Source organism: Mastomys coucha, unplaced genomic scaffold, assembly GCF_008632895.1.
Source record: "Mastomys coucha isolate ucsf_1 unplaced genomic scaffold, UCSF_Mcou_1 pScaffold1, whole genome shotgun sequence".
In the NCBI taxonomy this organism is placed as follows: domain Eukaryota; kingdom Metazoa; phylum Chordata; class Mammalia; order Rodentia; family Muridae; genus Mastomys; species Mastomys coucha.
The window spans coordinates 60,454,338-60,474,793 of NW_022196891.1; the positions used below are offsets into that span (position 1 = coordinate 60,454,338).

A 20,456-nucleotide genomic window follows, 5' to 3' on the forward strand; every position below is an offset into this window, starting at 1 on the left:
TTAGGAGCTCTCTGGTGGAGAGTCAAGCTTTCTCTGGGATCCTGTGGTTCTGGGATCCTGGGATCCTGGGCTTGTTAGATCACCTGACAGTGTGGCTTTCTCTGTGTGTTGTGGGAGTGGCTGCAGAACTTGTGCCCAAGGTCTGCTAAGAACATTAACCCAGACAGACCAGAAGGAACCCAAGTCACTGGGCTGGCAGAGTTCCTGTGTGCCTGGTCCCGCTGGTCCCAGTTATTCCAAGTGTTGGGACAGATGTTGGTTCCTGTTCACCTCTGATCCTGGGTGTGTCAGAGCACCTGGGAGTGGAGCTTCCTCTGGGTGTTGTGGGACTGGCTACGGAGCATGCGCCCAAGGTCTGCTCTGGACCCCAGCCCAGACAGACCGGCTTATTCTTCATTTTGATGGGTGTTATCAAATCGACCCTTTTAGGGAAGGTAATTCAGAGCATCACTATGGTGAAAAAATTCATTTCCATTTTCCTATGACAGGGTCAGAACTATACAGCACAGCACAGTAAAACAATTGGGCCTTCAACTTCTTGGATGCCTATCAACTTATGAACAGACAACAAAAATGTGGTATATGTATACACTTGGGTTTTATTTGGATGCTAAGAAAAATAAACTTGTAAAATTTGCAAGTAAGTGGATAGGGCTAGTGGCAACCATCCTGAGTGAGGTAACTTACACCCAGAAAGACAAACATTGCATACTTTCTCCTATATGTGGATGTTAGGCCTGTGCTTTAGATAAGTGTGTTTTATTTAAGTGTCCTTAGAGGATAGAAAGTAATAATAGCATACAGGTGTGGAGGGGGTCCTCCAAGGAAGTGGAAATAAAGTACAGTCCTACATTCCTTTTTCATTCCTTTTTTTAAAAAAATGAAGTTGTGAAAACATAATGCTTAATTGCCAATTTTAAATGTTTACATGTCATATTTTGCCACCAAATTGTTTTCTATAGTTTTTAATCTGGATTTTAGAATTGAGACTTCATCTTGGTGAATTTTTCCATGAGTATGAAGTGTCTTTCCCCATCTCTTCTGATTACTTTTGGTTGAAAAGTCTATTTTATTGGATGTTAGAATGGTGGCTCTAGCTTCTGCCTTGGGACCATTTGCTTAGAAAACTTTTTTTCTAGCCTTTTACTCTGAGGTAGTGTCTGCCTTTGTAACTGAAGTGTGTTTCTTGTATGCAGCAAAATGATGGATCCTACTTGTGTATCCAGTCTTTTAGTCTGTGTTTTTTTATTGGGGAATTGAGTCCATTGATGTTGAGGGATAGTAAAAATTGTTAGTTCCTATTATTTTTATTGTTGGAGGTGCTATTGTATATTTGTGTGTGTGTGTGTGTGTGTGTGTGTGTGTGCATGCACGTACGCGTGCATGTGTGTAATTCCATTCTTTTGGGTTTGTTGTGAGATGATTAATTTCTTGTGTTTTCTTGGGTGTAGTTATCCTCCTTGTATAGGAGTTTTCCTTCTAATGCCATCTATAGGGCTGGATTAGTAGGGAGATATTGTTTAAATTTAGTTTTGTCACGGAATATCTTGGTTTCTTCATCTTTGGTGATTGATAGTTTTGCTGGACATAGTAACCTGGGCTGGCATCTATGATCTATTAGGGTCTGCATGAAATCTGTTCAGGATCTTCTGGCTTTTCTTGAGTAGTGTGGTGTAATTTTGATAAGTCTGCCTTCATATGTTACCTGGCCTTTTCCCCTTACACCTTTTAATATACTTTCTTCATTCTGTGCATTTAGTGTTTTGACTATTATATGGTGGGAAGATTTTCTTTTCTGGTCCAATCTATTTGGTGTTTTGTAGTCTTCTTATATATTTATGCCCATCTCTTTCTGTAGGTTAGGGAAGATTTCTTTTAAGATTTTGTTGAAAATGTTTTCTGGCTCTTTGAACTGGGAATCTTCACCCTCTTTTATAGAGTTTTTTCATTGCAAAATGTTTTGTTTTTACAGATTTGGCAGTCCTTTCTTATGGCTTAAATTGTGAATTTCACATAGAAAGCTCATTTAACCTGAGATTATCAAGTACATTTTCCATGTAAGTCAAATATTTTTAAATTATGGGTTCAGCATTAGTGTTGACTCTGAATATTTTACCATCTGGAATTTGCATAATGCCAGAGCAAACAATATATTCATATGACTTATCATACATTTAAATAATATTCCCTATATTCCATATTTTTATTAATTAAAGTTTGTGGCTCATCCTTTAAAATATTATATAATTTGGAGGATATTTCTGAATATTATTTTGTTCAATTTTTCCATCTGTTCACTGTATGCAAACTTTCATTACTGTAGCTAAGCTGACATCTCGCATGACTGCTAGTCTCTTAGGCTGCTTTGGCTTAGAATCTTCACTGTTCTTGCATACAACTTCTTTATATTAACTATGAAATCAATTTATAAACTTTGAAAACAAACTGTTGATATATGGATAAAGTTTAAAAAAATCATCATGACTTTAAATTTTATCCCTTTGCTTTCAAAATAGAATTTATACTCTACTTATTGTTCAATTTTCACTTTCTTTGGCAATGTTCATATGTAGTTTTCATGTGTGCTGTGTATGTATTTCAAAGTTTGTTTTTATTCCCTCTATCAGCCCACCATGCTTCTTTCCTTCCCCTTTCTTTCTTTCTTTTCCAGCTCCTCCTTCTAACCTTGCCTCCTTTTTTTGCTCTCTCCTTCCTTCCCATTTCTTCTTCCTTCATTTCCTTCTTTCTTTCCTTTCTTACACATTATACATGGGATCATTTCTTCTTGTATATTTCCTATTGGGTTACTTGTTTGTCTATTAATATATAGAATGACAATTGCTGTATAAGAGTTCTGAGATTTAAATTACACACACACACATACACACACACATAAAATACACACACACTCAATGTACATTCTAAGATATCACAGCAGTCTGGACACTGATCCCTTCTGTATGACCTTTGTTGTTGTTGATGATTGCCTAACCTCTCTGTATGACTTTCATTCTTGCTGCTGATTGGATTATCACTACTGACTGAAGATCCACTCATTCGCTGGTTATAATTGTTTTCTTTTTCTGTGATGCTTATGTGTCTTTCCTCACACTTTTCTCCTGTGCTACAAAGTCTTACTTCCACGGGCTTTGTCTTTTTCTATCAGATGTACCCTGTATATTTCTAGATACACCCAATCTTTATTTTAAGGTTTTAGATTTGCAGAATAATTTACTGTGAGTCCCATCTGTTTGGTAAAAATACCTTCTATTTTTTCACTTTCTGCCCCCTTGAATTACCTCTACAGAAAAATAATGCTGCCTTTTTATGAAAAAGGTATTTAATGGGGGTTCTCCGGTTATAACACACAGAAATGGAAGGTTTCAGGTTATTCAGGAAATTGCATTGGATTGAAACAAATTTATAGAATCTGTCTGTCTGTCTGTCTGTTCTGGCATGTGTCTCTGTCTCTCTCCTCCTCCTTTTTCTTCCTTTTCTCTCCCTCCCTGACCCTCTTTCTCCCCTCTCTCCTCCTTTCTTCTCTGGGAGCAGCACAGATCAGAATCCCTAATGCTTATTATCATGGCTCACCTATCACCAAAACTGGGAACCCTGAACTACAGGATTATTAATTTTATCTTCAGTGAGAGAGTCATGAGCAAAACCACAACTAGTGTTGGTCAGATTTGTGCAAGGTCTGAAGCTTCAGTTGTCTTCTCCTCTCTTAAGTTGTTCTTGTTCTTTAGATAGTGATTTAAGGCAGTAGAGAGGAATGACATTACATTATAAAATTTTATTATCCATCTTGTTGTATACATTTTATGTAATTGTTAGTAATACAGATATACTTACTTTGAATTGTAAAACATAACTAAGTTAATCACACATATTAACCTCTATTCATCCTATTTATCATGACAGGTATTGTCAATCATAAAAATTTGTAAATGTTTTAATGAATATTTCTGACTTGGATACTATTTTGTACATTCAAAGATAAATTAAGACATGATTAAATTTATTTACCTACTAATATAATGGCTCCTTTCTTCAGAAAGGCTCGAGAGCTCCCCAGGAATCCTAAGGTATCAGATATTAAGTCTGTAATGTAACTTTCATAAGAAGAAAGCTGAGAATAAAAAAGGAAAATAAACTCTTAATTTGATAAAACATATTTGCTTCCTCTAGAGAAGTGTCAAAGCAAGAAACTTTAATTACTTAATTGCTAGTATGAAAGTAAGACCAATTTATAACTTGAAGATTTTTTGTATGAATTATACTGTTCTGGTTGCTAATTAAGATTAGTCTGTTTGTGATATTATTCTGAAACCAGTCTTGTGTTTCTAACCCATGTTTGTGCTTCTAACCTGTGTTATCATCCTCTCATCTCCATGTTTTTACCCTTGTTCATGCTGTGTTTCAAAGGACCAGATCATGAAGCCAGGACAAAATAATTTCAGTTTCCCTTTTGGTGATGCAAAGTGTTCTATTCTAGTTTATATATATTCATGGTTCAAAATGGGAAGAAAATAGAACGAATGATCAATGTTGAAGGTGTGAACAATTTTTTCTTTCCTCTAAAACAGTAGTTCCTACCCTGTGACTTGAGACCCCAAAGAGACTAACACAAAACACTATGATTCATAACAGTAGCAAAATTACAATTATAAAGTAGCAATGAAAATAATTTTATGGTTGGGTGTCACCACAACATGAAGAACTGTATTAAAGGGGTGACACATTAGGAAGGTTGAGAACCACTGATATAAAGCTCCTACTGTAATTATAAGTATTATTATCTTTTATTCAAATTTTTTCTACAAGATCCTCCTTTTCAGGACTACATCTCCCATCGTTTGTGTAACTTTAAAGTTGTGCTGACACCCCTGATGACAGTTAAAATGGAGGGCCACTTACAAGGTTGTTGCAGACATCGAGAACTACTGACTCAAAATTGTAAATTTCCTCTCTGAGCAGATATGCCGTTGACCACTTCAGTTGTGTGACACAGATAGTCAATGTATATCTACAAGCCTGAGAGATAGAAAAGATCAGTGATCCTTGATTTGCTGCTCATAAAACACTATGGTTCTTTTAATTAAGAGAAATAATATCAAGGTTTTTACATTCACAATTCTTCTTTCTTTAGACTCCAAAAACAGGATCAGGGGCACAAGGCTTCCTAGGACTATATGCTGCAGCATCCAGTTGTACTGATCCATATCCATAAGTAACTCACCAAAGTGCCTAATGGCCATGCACTGAATGCCACCATTAACCTGCAACATGCATGCAAGAAAAGGTCAAGGTCTCAGTTGAGCATATCAGTGCTACTTTCTTTATTGCTGGTATATATTCATGGTATATGTAAATAATATATACCAAGTGTTTTATGATACACACACACACACATATATATATAATATATATATATATATATACACATATATAATTTTTAGTAAAGATTGTTCTTCTTAGTGCTTCTTGTAATTTAAAAGCAAGATTTGACAATCATTTTTCACTATCGCCAAGATATAAGTGCCTATTAATAGATGAATGAACACATGCATAATTTAAGACATAATAAAAATATAAAGATTATCACTGTAACAATATAGCTAAACCAGGAGAACATTACACTGAGTAGACTTAGCCAGGTATACAGAGAATGCTTCTTGATCTCACTTGTATGCTTCATCTTTTGAACTCATAGAAACAGAGGCTGGGCATTGCTTGTGGTGACACAGAGTAAAGGGTTTGTAAATTCCATGTATAGCATAGTGACTATACTTAATAATTTATTTTCTCCATGAAAATTGCTGAGGACATATAAAGGTGTTCATTATTCAAATATATGTTATGTGGTAGATATGCATTGTTAATATGCAAAGTTTTATTTGTTTAAGATACCTTAAAGTGTTACCTTAATAAAATATTGAAGCTGAACTTAAAAAGGAATTATAAAACAAAATCCATATTTCCTGGTCTCTTTGTTTCATTTTGTTTGTTTTGGTATTTTTTGTCTTATTGGCTTTTTATTACTTTGTTTTGATTTTGAGAGGAGAGAGAGAGAGAGAGAGAGAGAGAGAGAGAGAGAGAGAGAGCTAGATAGCTAGATGGTAGATAGAATAAGAAGCTGGGTAAGTAGGGAGATGGGGAAGATCTAGAAGAAATTGGGAGAAAGTAAAATATGAACAAAATATATTGTATGAAAATATTTTGTTGTTGTTGTTTTTTTTTAAGACAAGGTTTCTCTGTATAGGCCTGGCTGTCCTGGAACTCATTCTGTAGACCAGGCTGGCCTCGAACTCAGAAATCCACCTGCTTCTGCCTCCCAAGTGCTGGGATTAAAGGCGTGTGCCACTACTGCCCAGGGTATGAAAATATTTTAAATAAAAGTATATGATTCAGATTGAGTATTCTATTTAGAAATAGAAACCCAATAAGACAAAAAAAAAATACCAAAGTGAGTTTCTTACATTTAGGAAAGTAGTAGTTGACAACACTTAGAAAGTATAAACTAGGATAATATGTGTAAGGTGGGGGTCATTCTTTAAGAGCACTCAGAATCATGTGAGCATGCTGTACTCAGTGCTAGAGTCCTGTGTCCCAATGGGAGTTCTGCACCCTGGCACACAATTTGGTTTCCAAGGAGCATTTGGTGTGCTAAGTTGGGAAACAGGGTGGGGTTGTACCATTGCAACTCAGAGAAATTTTAAATTCTAATTTTAGAATTTTAAATTAATTGTAAAATGACATCAACTCATGTTAAGGAAGAATTTATAATTTTATCTTGAATATATTTTAAAAATCTACCAACTACTTTATCAGCCATATGATCTCCTGTGAATATTATACTCTCTTTTCTACATGGAAAGGAATAAAATGAGAAGTCTCAAGACACACAACTTTCTGGTAAGGTTTTGTTTATAGTTTTACCTGTTTTCATTTGCATTTTCTAAATGGCTAGGTTGTTGAATATTTTTAAAGAAATGTTTCTCAACTATGTGTATTTTATTTTTCGAGAAATCTATTTAGTCCCATACCTCAATTTTTAAAAAAATGTTTATTTTCTTTATAATTTTTGAGCTCTTTATTATGTATTCTAGATACTAACCCTTTATTAAATATATAGGCATGCTCTTCTGGTCCACATTTCCACTGGGACAGATCAGTGTATCTGCCCCTCTCAACATGTTACAGTCTGTAGGTCTCCTAGGAGAATTGTAGCAGCCAGGGCCCTAGGTAAGACACCTGTCCAAATAACCATAGCAGCTGGGACTCCAAAGGAGACCATCAAATGGGGGACACCTCCACACACAAACCCTATCTCCCTTCTGGTCTGCACTTCCTCCTCCAGGGCAGATCTATCTGTATGCCCCTTTCAATATCCCAAAGTCTGTAGGTCTCCCAGGAGATCTGTTGCAGCTAGGGACATAAAGGGCAGGCTACAGACAGAGACACCTAGGTCATTTAATACCAGAGAGAACAAGATGGCAAAAGGCAAATGCAAGAACATAAACAACAGAAGCCAATATACTTTGGCACAATCTGAACCCAATTCTCCCACTACAGCAAGCCCTGGATACCCCAACATACCTGAAAAGCACGATGCTGAACTAAAATCCCATCTCATGAAAATAATAGAGACCTTTAAGGAGGATATAAATAACTGAGAGAAATACAGTAAAACATGTAGAAGCCCTTAAATAGGAAAAGAATAAACACTTAAAGAAATATAGAAAAACACAATCAAACCGGTAAAGTGTTGGGTCCCTCCCTTCTGCCTCAACTTTGAGACATCAGAACTTACACAACTAGAGACTCAACTCATGCCTGCTGTGCCTAAAACAAAGGCCCACTACTCTGAGTTCTGCCTGCGAGGATTCCAGAGAAAAGTATGCCTGCTGGCTGGCACATCTTCAGGCTGAGGACATTGTTGAGTGTAAACAAACTGACCACCTGAGGACATCTGCTGTTGACCTCCTCCCCCAGCATGGGCCGAGCTCCAACCTCTCCCCAGAGCTGAGATCTGCAGGACACCCTGAGCCACAGCCCTCAAGAGCGGGCACGCCCAGCAGCCTGGCTTCCCTTTGACTTCCCCCTTTGACTCTGTATGGACTCTTCCTAACTTCTCCCACATTGCTTATGTTATGCAAATATCATTATAACCTAGAGATCCAGTTTGGCTTTCATATATAAATGCTGAAACCCAAAAGTAAAGTTGCAAGCCTTGATTGGAACCCCTCAACTTGGCTTCATGTCCTTTTGTTCTCGAACTCTGTATTTCAGGACTTTTACTCCCTTCGAGACAGAACCCGGTTTATGAAACTGCAGGACAGTTTCAGTAAAGGAACTGAACAAAGTGGTCCAAGACCTAAAAATGGAAGTAGAAACAATAAAGAAGTCACAAATGGAGGCAACCCTGGAAATGGAAAAACCTAAGAAAGAGATCAAGAGCTACAGATGGAAGCATTACCAACAGAATACAAGAGATAGAAGAGAGAATCTCAGGCATAGAAGATATCATGGAAAATATTGTCACAATGGTCAAGGAAAATACAAAGCATAAAAAGCTTCTAACCCAAAACATCCAGGAAATCCAAGAAACAATGAAAAGGGCAAATCTAAGAATAATAGGAATTGAAGAGAGCAAAGATTCCTAACTCAAAGAACCATAAAATGTCTTCAACAAAATTGTAGAAGAAAACTTCCTCAATCTAAATAAAGAGATAGCCATAAATGTATAAGAAACCTACAGAACATCAATTAGATTGGACCAGAAAAGAAAATACTTCCATCATATAATAATCAAAACACTAAATGCACAGAACAAAGAAAGAATATTAAAATATGTAAAGGAAAAGGGCCAAGTAACATATAAAGGCAGACATACAGAATTATACCAACAGAGACTCTAAAAGTCAGAAGATCCTGGACAGATGTCATGCTGACCCTAAGATAACACAAATGCCAGCCCAGGTTATTATACCTCTCAAAATTCTCAATCATCATAGATGGAGAAACCAAAATATTCCATGACACAACCAAATTTAAACAATATCTTTCTACTAATCCCACCCTATAGAGGATTCTAGAAGGAAAACACCAGTACAAGGAGGGTTTCTACACCAAAGTAAAAACAAGAAAATAATCATTTTGCAACAAAGCCAAAAGGAGTGAACCACACATACGTAATACTACCACCAACAACAAACATAAGAGGAACATAATAGCAATCATCTTGTTTTTAATGTCTCTCAACATCAACAGACTCAATTCCCTAATAAAAGACATAAACTAACCTACGGGGTACTCAAGCAGGATTCAGCATTTTGCTGCATACAATAAACATACCTCAGTGACAAAGACAGACACTGCCTCAGAGTAAAAAGCTGGAAAAAAAAATTTTCTAAGCAAATGATCCCAAGAAACAAACTGGAGTTGCCATTCTAATATCTAATACAATAGACTTACAACCAAAAGTTATCAAACAAGACAGGGAAGGACACTTTATATTCATCAGAGGAAAAATCCAACAAGGCAGAGTCTCAATTCTGAACGTCTATACCCCAAATGCAAGGGCACCCACATTCATAAAAGAATCTTTACTAAAGCTCAAAACAAACATTGAACCTCTCACACAATAATAGTAGGGGGCTTCAACATCCCACTCTCATCAATGGACAGATCATTGAAACAAACTAAATGGAGACACAGTGAAACTAATAGAAGTTATGAACCAAATGCCTTTAAATATCTACAGAACATTTCACTCTAAAAAAGACTATACTTTCTTATGAGCACCTCATGGTACCTTCTCCAAAATTGACCATATAATTGGTCACAAAACAGTCCTCAACACATACAAGAAGATTGAAATAACCCCATGTATTCTATCAGATCTCCATGGACTAAGGCTAGGCTTCAATAACAACAAAAACAACAGAAAGCCCACATACCCATGGAAACAGAACAACACTCTACTCAGTGATAACTTAGTGACAAGGAAGAAATAAAGAAATTAAAGACTTTCCAGAATTCAATGAAGACAAAGACACAGCATTCAAACTTTTGTGACACAACGAAAGCAGTGCTAAGAGGAAGATTCATTGCAACTTAACAGCACACCTGAAAGCTTTGTTGGAGTATGTGTGGGAATGGGCTTTCCAACCCTCCTCCTAAGCATGTGGTAACCAGTCTTTTCCAAGCAGCCTTCAGATGAAGAGGTAGAACTCTCAGATCCTCCTGCACCATGCCTGCCTGGACTCTGCCATACTCCTGCCTTGATGATAATTGACTGAACCTTTGGACCTGTAAGCTAGTCCCAGTTAAATGTCCTTATAGGATTTGCCTTGTTTGTTGTGCCTGTTAACAATAGTAAAACACTAACTAAGACACTCTCCCATGTGATATTCTCTAAGACTTGGAGTGGTGAGCATATAAGTTCTTAACATTATAATAAATATAACACTTAAATAATATATAATATTATTTATATAATAAACAAATACTTTTGTGTCTGTTTAACAGAAAGGAAAACTGATTTGCCAAGACTCTATATCACCATGATATCAGAGATAGAAGCATTTACACCCACCTAGCCCAGATTCAGTGTTAATCAATGTATCTACTAAGCTGAAATTTATCCAGGGGCAGAGATCTGTTTTATGCTGGCTTATTGTAGGATACAAGATCATCCTGCCATCTGGTGCTTAACTGAACCACAAAAACTAATAACTTTACACATTTAATCACATCTGTCACTCACATGATCCATCAGAGGACAGTAGCTGGAAGCAATCCTGATACACACTGTGGAGTAGATTTTCTTGTCCAGTTTGCTCAAAATATTTCGAAGGGTAAGCATGGCCCGGATGATGACAGTGTGCTCTTTTGAGAGGAAAGCATCTAGGACTGGGAGTAGAAGGTTGCAGACACACTCTATCTGTGTGTAAAAGAAAGAAAATGGTAGAACATTGAGACTAAGAGTCTTGGATTGGTAATTGGTATGCACATTTCTGAGTTTAGCATGTCAACTTACAAGTCTCCTCTAAATCTCTTAAAGGTTTTGTAAACTAAGTGTTCCAAAAAGTCATTGTTACAAGTTAGTTACATAAATTTATAGTTAAATAAGACCAAAAGTAGTATGAAAAGTGATAAATTCTAAAATCTTTTGCTGATATACATTTTATTTTCTGTATCCTTAAGGCCGTTTATGTACTGTGTATGAATAGTTAAAATATTAAATCAAGTTACACTATACAATTCTGCACAGTTATGTTTTTAATAATATGCATTTTACATCTTAAAGTTTTCCATGGTGAAAATATTCATCCCAGAAAATTTTTATCTTGTGTTTTAGAGAGTTGAGACTAAATATTTACTAACAAATCTGGTAGCATGGTCTCGAAACATGAGTATGAACTGTTTAAATAGAAACAGACCCCGAGAGGAAGATCAGAGTGGTGCATTAACTGTTTCAGGATTGTGCAAAATACTTTGAAGTTTGGAGTGTTAAGACATTGGGGCCTGATTAAATTTACTTGACCTGGAAATACTCACATGAGCTCATGGGGAATGACTTAGTGATTCTCACTGTTGCCTAGGAACCTAACAAGATGGACCAGTGGACTCCAAGTCAGAATTTCTGGTTCTGCAGGCTTGAAGCAGGCATAACAATTTGCATTCATAACAAATTTCTAGGTGACTTTGATGGTGGTGGCTTGAGGATCATACTTTGATCATCAATATTGTAGACTGTTACATATGTGCTCCTCTATTGGGGGGAGGGGTTTGGCTTTCAGAAGGAGGAGTCTTCTAGAGATTAGAATTCTCAATGAAGTCTACTTGAGGTGATCATCAAAAAGGGCAAAAAATCCAAACACCTTTGAGTGATGGGGGAAGTGTTATAAGTGGAAAGAAGAGATTCAGGGCGTACCCCAAGAAAGAAGTCAAGGAGTACAGAGATTTGGAGAGGGAATGGACTGGTGTTGATGATTTAAACTACAGAAAAAGTATTCAATCTGAGCAATGATGATGAATAAATTCTGAGCATGGCATGTTTTTTTGGAGAGATTATGCATAAGGTGATAAAACACTAAGTTGATTCATATTCTCTCTATTCTATTGAGTTTCAGATGTTGTTAGTTTTAGCTTTACAGAAACTGAAAAAGCACCAAGGTTTCACTGTAAGATGCTGAGCAGTATCAAAACACCCAGCCATGGCACACAATGTCATACTTTACACACACATACTTCACTGAAAACTGGCGCCATGCTGGCAATTTTCTGAAGACTCATTTTGCCAACTGAAGGATTGGAGTCATTAATCCAGTTTCTGAAGAGGACCAAAAATTCTTCTGGTAATGATTCCTTGGAGAAGTTGTTCAGAAGCTTAAAACAAACCATACAGTTAATAAATTAACGAGTAGAGCCAGGACTCCTCCCTGCCTCCCCATTTGATCTCGTATATCTTTTACTTTCTTAAATTTTTATAAGAAAAGTACTTAGGGAAATTAGATGCTGAAGTTTTAAGTTTATTCTAGGAATGAGAAGGAGAACTCAATTGGTTACAATCTACTATTAAAACTCACTTCAGCAAAAAATATTATGGTGACGATACTGTCTTCTGACCTTCTAGGACCTTCTACTGCGACCTTGTAGACATAATGTAGGGTCTCTGGAAACTGTGGAAAGTTATATTCACTGAGAGTTCTGTAAAGAAGTACAAGGCACCAACTTAGCCAAGTAGAAAAATATTCCTCATTACCAAGTAAGGAGTGAGTCATTATCTGCCTACTATTGACTACCCAGACTAGAAGGAAAGTTATTCTAAAATATTTGCTTGTGTAAGGCAACCTGCAGCATCACTAGTGTCTTCTTTGACTCTGAGGAATTATGCAATCCTGGATCGCTACAATACTTCTCTCCTTATCATCACTTCTTTTCTTTTCTCTCTTATTTTTTCCATGTTAAGAGAAACCCTATTTTTGCATAAACTTCCATCAGTCCTTGACCAAAGAGAGAAGAAATATATGTCTAAACAGCAATTCAAGGTATAGGCTGTAGGTCACTTTATGTGTTCGGATCACACTCTTCCGATCACACACAAAGTCACATAGTGACTTTGGGTTACTCCAGAGAAGAGATGATAAGATCCGGTTTACTAAAGCACTTTCCAGAGACACTTGGGTAATAGCCAGGCTTAGATTAGTCTTCATAAACTGTCCTGAATCTAATCAGTAGAGATAGGATAGTGGAGGAGCATATGATAACTTTCCGTTTCAAACTTCAGGTCCTTTTGCTAAAGCTGTAACTGTCCTTTCAAACCACAGAGCTCACACAAAGCTTTGCCTCCCAAGTGATGTTCTTGCTGGTCTGTGGGCTATGTTTTGAGTAGTACTAAGAACAGGGTGATGATTGGTGAGTGGATCCTTAATCTCACTTTTGGTACAATGTGGGAGGGTACTGTTTGTTCAGCTGTCAATGGTTGCCAGACTGCCAGAAAGGTGATGGGACTCATTTTATAGTCTTATGGAAAAATTGGAAAACCTGAAAAACATCTGCACCTGTACTGGATCATGTTTTAATGGACTCTGTGTTTTTCTTGTGTTCCCCTCCTGTGAAAATGGCTGGTTTTGAAGTCACAAAGGTTTAGTTTTCCAGAATCTGTATGGATAGAAATTTATTTCCCTACACTGTCATGTTTTAGCTGCTCATGTGGCTGTGGGACTTTTCTTAGCATCTTTTTTCCCCCCAGACATCCCTATAGTCAAAAATGATGAAAAGCAAAATAAAATTATAAGATTTACTTGTTATATCCATTAATTAATGCTATGTATTTGGAGATGATCTAACTCATATGATGTGGCTTCTTTTATCCTCTGGGTTTTGCCAATTTACAAAGATCTAAATAAGTGTAGTTTTCATTTTAAAAGATATACTTCCAAGGTTCATATGCCAACATGGCACTCATTTTTAAGCATCTAAAGCCCATGGACTACATAAAAATTATTCTCTGAACTGACCATTGTCCTCCGTGTCACCATGGCCCTGATTTGTTGTCCAGAAAACCTGATCTCTGTAATCAGAAAAATTAAATAAAAACAAAATAAACAATCTCAAAACATTTCTGGTGCAGGAATTTTTCTTTTTTAAAAAAAATCTCTTCCATTATATTTTTCAGAACATGTTTGGCTGATTGAGAACATACTTTTACTAGACCTCTTTAAAGCTAGAGAGCATCTGGCACTTTTGAATGTCTTCATAACAGGGAACAACTAGCACCAGAGAGGAAAACATCACATTCACTTTCAGTTCTTTGTATGTGAAAAAGAACACTTTTATCTGTGGGTGGGTTTGGGTGTGCCGTTAAGCAGAGTGATGTTGGGTGTCTCTGTATCATTGAATGAGAGGAAAAGAAGAGGAGGCTATCTCAAGATAAATCTTTAAATCATCAAAAAAATCAGAAATCAAGTTGTGTTGTAGACTATTAGGAAAGCTGTAGAAAATTTGTTCCCATACAAGAGCCCCAAAGGACAATGGAGATGACGAGATGGAGAACAAGAGCTCTATCCAAAATCCCCTGTTCTTACTTCGCAATGAGGTGAATCCCATACTGGTGATCCATGACTTGAGAAAACTGGGTCCAGAAATTCTTTCTCTCCAGAGCTTTATCCACTTCCTCTAGTCCAGAACAATTCAGCAGAGCCTTCAGGGCATCTCTTACATAGCTGAGGCCCAGAAAAAGAGCAGATATTACAGGACAGTGACTAACTATATGCAACATGCTATTTTGAGAAGCATGCAGTTTTAGAGAGAGGAATACTTTAGAGAAAGGTAACTGTTAAATGATTTTTATCTTTCCTGATGAACAGTGCATGGACTGCACAAGTTAAAATAAAAAGGTAGCGATATAAAATATAGGTTGAATCATATTAACAGTTTATTATCCTACCCAGAAATTTAATAACTTAGTAGAGCTATCAATTTCCTTTGGTGGATGTTCTAAGTAATCAGAAGAGGTTCCTATCTTCTTGGGAGTGGTTTGGTATGTCTTTTTAAAGAACAATGAATATATTAATTTTGTTCAACTTTTTATAGGTTCTTCACAAATTTCACATCATGCACCCCAATTACACTCATCTCCTCCTTTCCCCCCAACACCCTTGCAACCTCCCAAACCCAACAGAGGAAAAAAAATCACTGGGGAAGCTGTAGTGTGTCACAGTGTGTCCCATGGTATACTCTTTTGTCCACATTTTAAATTTTTTTCTTTTTATTTATTTATTTTAAACTCCAGATTTTATTCCTCTCCTGGTCAATCCCCATACCACATCCTTGATAATGTTCATTGCAATGACACATTGGTCTGATATGAGGCCTTTGGCTTCTGCTATTCTACCAATACTGGATTCTTACCTGGAACTCCTTTTTTATATCTTGCTGTTGCCCTGTTTTGTGGAGATCCTGTAGTTTTGGATCTGTAGGATGGGCCACTTCATGTACTCTAGCAATTCATTGATGGTGTAGATATTGGGGCGGGCCAACTCAAAGCCCTGGATCCGGGCCTGAGAAATATCTGAGCTGGTCAGCCATCTGCCTTTCCCAGTCTCCCAGGGTACCCTGCTGCCCAGGCAAAGTAAAGATCCAGCTTTCCTAAGTGTGGCAGCTGGTGAGGGACAGGGACAGTTCTCCCACTCTCATGACTCCAGGGCTAGCTCTCATGTTTGCCATAGGTCATGAGGACCAAGGGAGAAGAAGAGGGCATCTCTTCCTCATCTGAACCATTGAATAGCAGAGAAGAGGCAGAGCCAGCCCTCCTATGCTCATGCCTGCAGGTTGGCTTACCCTCAACACCCACATCCAGAGCCAACTCTACAATGTTGCATAGCTGAGGTACAGGACCTGCTCTCCTGAGTATACAGATCATGAGGAGCAGGACTGGCTCTCCTTTTCTCATGATACCAGGGCCAGGTCTCCCACCTGCTGCAGGTGACAAGGGACAAAAGAGGTAGAGGGTATCTCTCCCTCATCCTTGCTACCACAAGGGAGACAAGTGGCAGAGTCAGCTCTCTTGCACTCATGCCCTCTGGGCAGGCTTACCTGCAACTTCTGCAGTATGCAGGGGACACTCAAGTACTGTAGCTGGCTAGGGACAGGGTTGTCTCTCCTGCTCTCTTGCCCAAGTGCCAGCTCTCCCACAATGCCTAGGTGAGGGGTGGGGCCAGTTCTGTATAGACCTCAACCATCAATATGTCCCCAGGGACATCTGCCTGGCCTTTGGTGGTAACAGATCCCTGCCCAGACATGGCCCTGGGTGATAGCCCAGGCTAGGACCCCACCATGGTCTCAGGTGGCATCACTGGCTGTTCTTCACTATCAAAATATTCCTCACTATCCTCAAGTCTCCAGTTCTGTCTCTCTTCATTGTGCCCACATCCTGTTTCTCTTTCTCTTCCATTTCTCCATCACTTACCTGTTCCTCTCACTGGCACCTGGAATCTCTGAGTGTCCAGGGTTGTCTCAGGAGTACAATGTCACTTGTGTGTTATGACATCTGGCAAGGGTCACCTCGAGCATGGTCTGTACCCCCAGGCCTATTCAATGCCAGACTGGTGGTCATCTCAGGCTTACTCTCTGACTGGGCCCCATGGTATCAGTCTAGTGGTCATTTCAGGCTCATTCCTTCTCAGGCCTACCTGAGTGTCAAGGGCCAACTCTCTTGGGCTCACTCACACCTTGTGATTGCAGTCCTAGACAAAGTTCTTCTATCCTCCAACTAGCTCCCTGTCCTGAGAACTCATCTGGGCCAGCACAATGAGGGACATGTGGCTGGGTGTCTCAGACTTGCTATTTTCAGAGAATGTGAGGATACTAAGCAATCAGATATTCACAGGTTAGAACACACTGAGCAGAAACAGCTTCTCTTTTCCTGCCACCTACCGACACAGAAGACACAAGCAGTCACAACCGTGACACCTCTAGCGGCAGGATTAAATACTTTAAATGAGACCAATGGTGCTCTGTTTAACTTAGATGTTCATACCAGACAAGGTGAATTGCTGACAGTTGTACTGGGACTTCCCCCCTCAGGGCAGGACAAACTAACTCTCTTGTCCAAAAGAAAACTGTGAACCTTGACATGAAACAGAGGAGTGATGTCATACTGCCCTCTCCCACATCGTATCCATATCAAATTGTGAGATAGCTTCCTGTTTACAGTGACTATTTGCACACACTATTCTGCTTATTGTTTGCATACGCACTAACTCTGAGAAGTTACTATCAGGGACTATCTGAATGGCAGAGCTTGACTGTATCGAGCTGCTGCTGCTGCTTCTCACTGATCTGACCGCAAGGGAAATGGGAACGAACAACACTCTGTGCTATTAACTCTTTCTATATAGTCCACATATGAAGGGGAGAGCCTAATAAATGCTCATGGCCTCGGGAGAATTACTCTTCTGAAAACACTCTATCCTTCAAGGACAGAAGACTGAAATAAATGAGAACAGAATCTCTCACTGGCTTATAGCTAGTCCCATATAAACCCAAGGGAACCTCTGGATGCCTAGCTCTCACTGAATCGGAACTCGCATTCTCTTACAGAGGTCTGTCCTGTGCTGGATCTTTTAAATGCTGACCACAGTAGAAGAATTGAAGCAAGAGGGCCATCAGGAACTCAGGGAATAACTTGACCACCACTTTCCTATAAGAAGTCACAGGTAGAAATGTGCACAGGGCCTGAGATGCCTACAAAGGAAGGAAAAGTGGAGTTAAAATAGGTAGCCGTCTCCCTCTAAAGATTGTCAGTTATACAAAGGGCAAGAATGGCTGCAAGCCTTCCCAGTCTCCTTCAGCATGCATGTGTATTCACTCAACCACACTCACTAAGTCTGTTGTGAAGCAGGAACTGAGCCAAGCTTTTTTTGTAATGAGATTCCAAGGCACTGGGATTGGTTTCCTTCCAGCTGTCAGATTTGTGGAGAAAAATCTGGTCCTTACCTAGAGCATATAGCCCAAGGTCCACTTCCTATGTGGCCATAATAGTCTAGCAAGAAAAGTCTTAGGCTTGTTAAAAACCCAGGGAAGTGATAAAGTCAACAGGAGATGCAGACGCAGCAAGTCATCCTTGAATCTCTTGACCCCTGTATAGTGACACCCCTTAGTTCCCACTATCATCCATTCATACCTCATATTAATAAGAAACGGCACCCTTTACATTGCATTTCTCTCAGTTGTCTCTCAGGCTTGATGATGTTGGCCCATGGTAGAAACATGGTGGACACAGGTGATATCAGCCCCTCATGTGGTTAGTGAAGACTTAGCTGGCAGCGGCTATCTCTCTACAGTCACATACAATTTTGCCATTGGGCAGCTCCCTCTGATTCTTTGGCCTTCTTGCTACTTCAGCCACACTTCCATTATGACAGGATTTTGCTCCACTCTCCATCTTTTGCCAAGATGCATAAAAGTATTGCCCTGCATCAGCCCAGGATTCTGATTTTAAGTCCTTTCAATATGGAGGTGTGCCATCTTCAACTCACCTTAAATCATCTCTGTTGCCTTCTTTCCCCTGCATGTACAGCTTTACATGTCCTTTGATATCAAATGTACATATTTGTTCTCTGTCTCTGTATCTTAGCAGAATGCATGCTCTGATCAAGATGTGGCACACAATGAATATGTGTTGGATGGATGGATGGATGCACACATGCATAATTGGAGGGGGCTGGGTCAAGGAGGTGGGGCTTAATCTATGCAGACAGGAGTGTCATGATCAGGAAGAGAACACAGAATAGAAGTGCTCATGATGTCACTTACCGCCACAGGCATCATGTTGGTGGCGTCGAGGGAGAAGCGTCTTTTCTCTCCCAGGGTTTCCTCCATCTCCCCAGGCTTTCCTTTTAAGATTAACAAGATTGTTTTCAGCACTTCAGACGCAACACTTGACTCCATACTCGCTGCTTGCCACATCAGTAGCAGAGTTCTGCAAACACAAGGCGTCAAGAATCATGTTTACCATTTGCAATTCTAAGTCTGTGACAGCCAGCAGAAGGGAGGTGAAGCCTTCGCCTCCCCCAGCATATGAACTATAGAAATAGAACCATGTGATTTCTCTAATCTCTCCTAATGCACCTGTTAGTTGTACGGTTTTGTTGTTTAATATTTCCTGTGGTCCTAGGTCATGAATTTCAGATGAACATTAGTGGGCATGAGTTGCAGGTATGCATTAATAGGTAGACAATTCTCAATTGGTTTCAGTAATTTTTTTTTTAAAAAGATGAATTTTGTTTTTGTATGTGCACATGCATGTGGGTACCTATGAAAGGCAGAAGAGGGCATTGAATCCCCTGGATCCAGAGTTAGTTGTAAGTCACCTAATCTATGAGTGCTAGGAATTTAACTCTGTCCCTCTGTAAGAGCAGCACATAACCACTGAGCCATATCTCTGGCCCTTATTTTGGTGCTTATATCTATCCTTTATAAATAAGAAAAACCCTGGCTGGTGAGATGGCCCAGTGATTAAGAACACTGGCTGCTCTTCCAGAGGTCCCAAGTTCAATTTGCAGCAGCAACATGGTGGCTTGCCAGCATCTATAAAGGAATCTGATGCCCTCTTCTGGCATTCAGGTGTACATGCAGACTGAGAGCTTGTACATTAAAATAAAATTCATAAATAAATAAGAAAAACTATGTTTGAGGTTTTTCTCAAAAAAAAAATGAGTAAGTTAACAATAGACAAAAAAAAAATGCATTATCTTTTGAAAAAAAAGTTTGGGTAAGATTTGTAACAGAACACAATTTAACCCCTCCTCCTGATAGTGGCATTAATAAAATCTTGAGATCCTACTGTGTGCTAACCATTGCAGAAAGTTACATGTAACATATAATCCTGTTTGAAACTTGCCTAGACAGCCTAGATGATGCAAAAATAAATTTCTTTTCAGAAAAAAGAAGTTGGGCCTGACTAGAATAAACAATCAAGCTTGGGCCTCATGACTGTGGAGCTTGTGGACCAGTATGTACAGTGGGACAGCCTGGGGTGGGGAGGCCTTACTTGTCTGCAGGGACTGGGAACTCCATGAGCTGAAAGATGACCTTCTTAGGAGACGCACGTGTCAACAGGCTGATAACATGCAGCATGACACCTTTCACCATTTTGGAAGAATTCCCACAGAGCTGTTCATAAATGTCACCCACAATCTTAGACACCTGGAAGAAGAATTTCCTCAATCAACAAAGATGTCAAGTTCCTTATTCACCTTTAAAAGGGACCATTTCTCTGTTATAGGAATTCAGCTTTTATTGGAATGACCAACATAGCAATTAACATACAAATAAGCAGTAACAGAGAGTATACTTACATGATTGCTATGAAATACCTATTAATGGTCAGGAATAACGTCATGTATTTGTGGATATTTGGACGAAAAGCTCTGAAAGGGTAA

At 38.8% G+C, this 20,456-nt stretch overlaps 2 protein-coding genes and 1 non-coding gene across 6 annotated transcripts in view; all 3 read right to left on the reverse strand.

The window, feature by feature from the left end:
* Nucleotides 1-4,063, reverse strand: part of LOC116102567 (dimethylaniline monooxygenase [N-oxide-forming] 3) — a 74,600-nt gene extending 70,537 nt beyond the window's left edge. For both annotated transcript variants that reach the window (XM_031387369.1, XM_031387378.1), the window contains exon 1: nt 4,027-4,063. The gene's annotated coding sequence lies outside the window, so the exon portion shown is untranslated. The remainder of the gene's footprint in view (nt 1-4,026) is intronic.
* Nucleotides 1-20,456, reverse strand: part of Mroh9 (maestro heat like repeat family member 9) — an 89,157-nt gene that overhangs the window by 40,534 nt on the left and 28,167 nt on the right. For all 3 annotated transcript variants that reach the window (XM_031387353.1, XM_031387336.1, XM_031387343.1), the window contains 10 exons: nt 20,066-20,220; nt 18,829-18,994; nt 17,612-17,757; nt 14,598-14,735; nt 12,597-12,717; nt 12,259-12,396; nt 10,772-10,948; nt 5,127-5,279; nt 4,918-5,034; nt 4,027-4,129 (listed from right to left, as the gene is read on the reverse strand). In XM_031387353.1, the coding sequence (XP_031243213.1) occupies nt 4,027-4,129; nt 4,918-5,034; nt 5,127-5,279; nt 10,772-10,948; nt 12,259-12,396; nt 12,597-12,717; nt 14,598-14,735; nt 17,612-17,757; nt 18,829-18,994; nt 20,066-20,220 (1,414 nt within the window). The remainder of the gene's footprint in view (nt 1-4,026; nt 4,130-4,917; nt 5,035-5,126; nt 5,280-10,771; nt 10,949-12,258; nt 12,397-12,596; nt 12,718-14,597; nt 14,736-17,611; nt 17,758-18,828; nt 18,995-20,065; nt 20,221-20,456) is intronic.
* LOC116072259 lies at nt 16,867-16,996 on the reverse strand. The gene has a single exon (XR_004111382.1). It is a non-coding gene; the product is annotated as a small nucleolar RNA SNORA17 (small nucleolar RNA).